Below are 6,000 nucleotides of genomic sequence, written 5' to 3' on the forward strand. Positions count from 1 at the left end.
AGACATAAAAAGACAAAGTCAGTTATTTGAAGATATGTAACTGCTCAGTAAACATGCTTAAAAAAAAGTTACAGTTGTGACGCAACACCTAAACAGCAATTAAACTCAAACTTCACCTAGTACTTACTAAACAGCAATTAGAATTTATGTCCTTAAAAGGGAGATTCCCTTTGCAGCAGAATAATACATGGCGTAACATGGTCTACATAAAACAGCACACATCATTTGCATAAGCTCTGCCTCTTGTAATATAATAAAAATGGCATATGTGCATGGATTTCCTTTCCACCACATTTATCACACTTAACTATTGACAACTTAAGCAAATTTCTCACAGCTAATTAACATACAATAATCAACAATCTGTACAAACGAAGAGAAAGAAAACCAGTCATTTCGGACTAGTTTTGGGTATGTTAACAAACTCCTCCGCAAAATACTTATTAACACAGGAGTCACAATATCTGTACCCTCGGACTTCAAAAATCTTAGCAATCGTACACAAAAAGACAAAGAAACCCAGACATTTCATCCTTGGCTCTAACAAGCAGAAAACAATCTTAAAATACTCAGTCCTTCTGAGCTGCAAGCTCAAAACTGGCAAGCACATTCCCATCTCAAACTGATTAAACAATTACACTCTGAATGACCTTTGAGCCTATTTTTACTTAACAATTAGATGTTGCAGCCTTAAAGAGACAAAGCACCACCTTGCACCTGTAAAAAAAAATCAAGTGCCCCCGATTAAAGAGGGGGGGGGGCAGTAAAACCGACAAAACAAACAAATTAAACTTTGGACATTATGTGGTTCAATTTAAAATTTGGTTGCCAAGCATGATTATACACTCCAGTCCCTCCGGCGCCCACCTCTCACGGAAGGCCGCGAGCGTACCGGTGGACACCATGTGCTCCATCTCCAGGGACACCCTGGCTCAGATGTAGTACCAACTTGCATGACCAAACATTCCTGTCCTTCTAAAGTAAAGTCTCGACTGACTCGCTGTGAGCATTGCCATGGCAGATCAGTATCTGTGCGTGTACGTAAAAAGTTGCAACAAGCATGTGTTTTGTCAATTACATTTCCTGAATCGTACTTCAATGCACCCTGTGTGACTGATGTAAATGTACGTGTCACGTATTGGCTTGAGGGGTCCATATTTAGCATTTATAAAATTGCAATAAATCGTAACTGAGTAGGAAGGGAATGTGCTGCTCCAAAGCAAGTACATAAATTTCAATGGAAACAGCCAATTAGTAATCAGCCAAAGCTACTAATAAAAGGTGAAACTCCATTCACCATATTGGACTCTCACTCAACTGAAAAGTTTAGTTAAGGAATTAAAAATAAATGGTCAACAGGATGATTACAGAGAATAGAAACTATTTTAGTTGCCAGATTAAAAAAAAAATGTAATAAAAAGATAAAACATGAACTTTTAAACTTTTTGTGAGGTAATTTGTGATGGGATAAATGATGTGTATGCAAAGGGCTGATTATGCATTTTCTGTTTATTGAATCAGCCGTGTGTTTATGTAATGTTCCAGGTACAGACTCGTCGCCCTCCACAGTCACTCTCTTCACCCGCCGTTAGCAATGGTTGTCTGGTTTGGATGTTAATTCCAACATGCAGACCTGGGTTTAGGTGCCTGGATCTCCCTACATGCTCTCAGCCTGATCAGCAATTGCAAAAGAACCAGAGGCGAGATGAGGAGGATGTTTTTTTTTTAAAAACGCAGAGAGTTGTTATGATCTGGAATGCACTGTCTGAAAGGGAGGCGGAAGCAGATTCAATAATAACTTTCAAAGTGAATTGGATAAATACTTGAAAAGGAATATTTTGCAAGGCTACAGGGAACGAGCAGGGGAGGGGGTCTAATTGGATAGCTCTTTCAAAGAGCCGGCACAGGCACGATGGGCTGAATGGCTCCCTTCTATGCTGTATCATTGTAGGAATTGAGCACATTACCACTTTGCCCCATCCCTTATGTAACTCCAATGGAAAAAGCAATTATCAAATGGTCCCAAGCTATTTTTTTACCCCAAGCTGCTCCTCTTGCCATGTCACTTGAACAAATATTTGTGAATGTAATTACAATAGGTGACGAGAACAAATTTATTTCTTTATCTACCTGGCAATAGGTGAAGAAAATTCTATTTATTTTCCAGAAACCAATTAAACTATGCTTCACCAACGCTGAGCAGATCTCTCACAAACTTCTTTCCAAATTCTTTCAGTGGAAATGTGCATTGCCTACTCTTGTCAGCCTTGGCTGAGTGGGTAGTACTCTCACCTTGGAGTTGGAAGGTTATGGGTTCAAGTCCCTCCCACTCCAGAGCACATAAACTGGACTCCAGGGCAGGACTGGGAGAGTGCTACATTCGGATGAGCTGTTAAACCAAGGTCCTGTTTACCCTCTCAGGTGGATGTAAAATATCCCATGACACTGTTAGGAAGAAGAGCATGAGAGTTCTTCCCCAGTATCCTCGTCAATATTTATCCCTCAATCAACATCATTAAACAAACAGATTATCAGGCCATTTCCTACATTGCAACAGACACTACATTTTTTTAAAAAGTACTTAATTGGCTTAAAAGCGCTTTGGGATTTCTCGAGGTCGTGAAAGACGCTATATAAATGCAAGTCTTTTTTTCTTTCTTTGATCTGCTCCTCTAAGTGTAAACAATACCACAGAAATCTGCAGCTTTTGTACAAATATGTTGTGCAATGATATCACTCTTTCGGGCCCAGGGTAGGGGTTGGGCAGTGGGTGGGTGAGAAATAGGAGGTAGAGGGGTAAAGGGTAGAGGGTAAGTGGTAGGGGATGGAGGTCTGGGTTGGGTAAGGCTTGGGTGGGAGATGGAGGGGAGAGGGGTAAGGGTTGGGGGTAGATGGTAAGGGGATGGGTTGGATGAGAGATAGAGGGGTAGGGGATAAAGGGTAGAGGGGTAAGTGATAGGGGATGGGGGTATGAGTTGGGTGGGAAATAGAGGGTAAGGGATAGGGGGTAGGGGTAGAGGGTAAAGGGGTAGAGGGTAAAGGGGTAAGGGGTAGGTGGGAGATAGAGGGTAGGGGTGCAGTGGGAGGGGTCGGGGGTCGCCCACCTGCATTGTAGAAGCTGTCCAGGGTACCAGTTTCTCCCAGCACCAGCCTGCCGAAGGGCAGGGTCTCCAGGTGGGCACGGGCATCTTCACACGCCTCCCTGAGGCAGCACAGTGCCAGGCTGCCCTCGGTGTGCGGGCTCGCCGTCTCGTTGACCACATACACGGCCCGGAGCGGCCGGCTGCGGACCTTGGGAGCCGGCACGGCGTTGCGGCTGATGTCGATGGCCAGCGGGTCCTGCCAGTAGCTGCCGGCGGACACTGACCGGGGTTCGGGCTGTCCGTCCGGGGCTTCGCTGCCGCTGGCCCGCCGGCTGCTCCCCCCTTGCTCGCTGCCCAGCCTCGCCGAACCGCTCATCTCTCGCCTTCCCTCACAACCTTCCTCCTGCCTCTCCCCCCCCACAAACTACCGCCCAACTTTCAATCTCCGCCCTCCCTGCCGCTCCCACACCGCCCCCAGTGCACCGAGAGTCCCGGGCGGCGCCAGCGCCGGCACCGCCTGCAGTCCCAGCAGGGAAAGGCAATGGGCGCCCGGGGCTCTCCCGGCCAGACCACCCACAAACCCTAAACTAAACCCCAAACCATCCCCCCCTTCCCTAAACCCCAAACCCCAAACCATCACCCCCTCCCCAAACCCCAAACCATCACCCCTTCCCTAAACCCCAAACCATCCCTCGTCTAACCTCTAAACCCCAAATCATCCCTCCTCCCCTAAACCCCAAACCATCTCTCCTCCCCTAAACCCCAAACCATCACCCCCTCCCCCAAACCCCAAACCATCACCCCCTCCCCCAAACCCCAAACCATCCCCCCTCCCCTAACCTCCAAACCATCCCTCCTCTAACCTCTAAACCCCAAATCATCCCTCCTCTAACCTCTAAACCCCAAATCATCCGCCTCCCCTAAACCCCAAACCATCACCCCCTCCCCTAAACCACAAACCCCAAACCATCCCCCCTCCCCTAATCCCCAAACCATCCCCCTCCTCTAAACCCCAAATCATCCCCCCTCCCCTAAACCCCAAACCACCCCCCTCCACTAACCCTCAAACCACCCCCTCCCCTAAACCCCAAACCACCCCCTCCCCTAAACCCCAAACCATCCCCCCTCCCTTAAACCCCAAACCACCCCCTCCCCTAAACCCCAAACCACCACCCAAACCCCAAACCATCCCTCCCCTAAACCCCAAACCATCCCCCAAACCCTAAACCATCCCCCTCCCCTAAACCCCAAACCACCCCCCAACCCCAAACCATCCCCCCTTCCCTAAACCCCAAACCACCCCCTAAATCCCAAACCATCACCCCCACCCTAAATCATCCCCCCTCCCCTTCACCCTTAAACCTTCCCCCCGTCTCCCCTTCATCAACCCCCCCTTCACCCCTAAACCATCCCAACCCTTCACCCCTAAACCATCCCACCTACCCAGCATCCCTCCGCTTCACCCCTAAACCATCCCACCTACCCACCATCCCACTCCTTTATCCTAAACAAACCTACCAACTCAACCCTTCACCTCCTTCACCAACTCATCGACCCAAACCTTCACCCCTAAACAAACCATCCCACCAACCCACCTACACACTGCTTCTCCCCAACCAATCTACCCACAACCCCCCCGCCGTCACTCCTAAACAAACCTACCAACCAATTCAACCCTTCACCCACCAACTAACCTACCCTACCCATGCCACCCTAAATCCTGCCCTCAGTACTGTGTAAAGGGCAAGACATGTCCAACTCATTACCTGAAACTGACCCATCACTCACTTTGTGCCAGAAGTGTAGACATGTACCAGGGCTTAAAGGGTTAAATTATGGGGACAGGTTGCATAACCTTGGTCAGACCCAATTTGGAGTACTGAGTCATTTTAGCTAATTGATAAGAGTGATTCAATTATCAAACAGGAACACTTAAACCTTTAACCCATTTTTATTGGGGGCACAAACAATAAGTTCCAAAACTAACAGAAAAATACTTTTCAATTTATGATTTTGTTCCCTGTGGCCACAATGCCTCTGGTGGCCACTAGTTGTGAAAAACTTCCAGCGTACCAGGGGACACCTGGGCACGGACATAGCCATTCAGCTCTGGACACCTCCCCTCAGGAAGGATATATTGGCTTTGGAGGGGTGCAACACAGATTCACCAGACCGTTACCGAGGTTTAAAGATGTTGGGGGCTAGCGTTTCCGCTTCGGGTGCAATCGGGAAATTGTGTCCAAAATGCGCTTGAAATTGCGCTGGTTAGGTTAAGCTTCAGGGGCTAGACTTTCCACTAGGTGGCTCAGGTTAAAAAAAATGGGCCTTATTCCAACGATGTGTGATGTATCACCCGTGCTGATTGCCGGCATAAGGCCGATTTTTTTTTGTAATTTTCCACTCGGCCTTACCCCAGCGATGTCAAATGGGCGATCTGATTTCTCAACGATCTCACAATCGCCCCAAAAAAGAGGAAGTCAAACGGAAATCCAAAAACAAAGCTTCCCTAGCAACAATATTGTACGCATGTGTGGGATTTATTTTGGGTCGATTTTTTTTGCCGCGTTTGGATAGTTCATGGGTCATCGCACATGCTCAGAAAGACAGGGAGGGTCGCACAGAGTGGGAGAGAGAGAAGGAGAAAAGGAGAGAGGCATCGAGGAAGCAGTGAGGAAGTAGTTTACATTTTGCTAATTTGCTTCAACAATCAACAATGGAAACACCAAAAACAAGGGAGATGGAGAGACAAAGGGCAAAAGCCTTTAGTGAGGAGGCCAACGAGGCCCTTGTAAATGTGGTTTCTACAAGGTGGGAGGACTTGACACGGGGTGGCCTTGGGAAACCTCCACCGCGTGCCTATAGACGTATTTGGCTGGAGATTACCGATGTAGTCACATCGGCATCAAATGAGGTGCAG

The 6,000-nt window shown here is 47.9% G+C and overlaps 1 protein-coding gene across 1 annotated transcript in view; it reads right to left on the reverse strand.

The window, feature by feature from the left end:
* Positions 1-3,481, reverse strand: part of LOC139279920 (mitogen-activated protein kinase kinase kinase 5-like) — a 241,117-nt gene extending 237,636 nt beyond the window's left edge. The window contains exon 1 of the mRNA XM_070899242.1: positions 3,105-3,481. Coding sequence (XP_070755343.1) covers positions 3,105-3,459 — 355 coding nt within the window. The 5' untranslated portion in view covers positions 3,460-3,481. The remainder of the gene's footprint in view (positions 1-3,104) is intronic.
* Between the last annotated feature and the right edge of the window lie 2,519 nt (positions 3,482-6,000).

Source organism: Pristiophorus japonicus, chromosome 14 (assembly GCF_044704955.1).
Source record: "Pristiophorus japonicus isolate sPriJap1 chromosome 14, sPriJap1.hap1, whole genome shotgun sequence".
NCBI classification, from domain to species: domain Eukaryota; kingdom Metazoa; phylum Chordata; class Chondrichthyes; family Pristiophoridae; genus Pristiophorus; species Pristiophorus japonicus.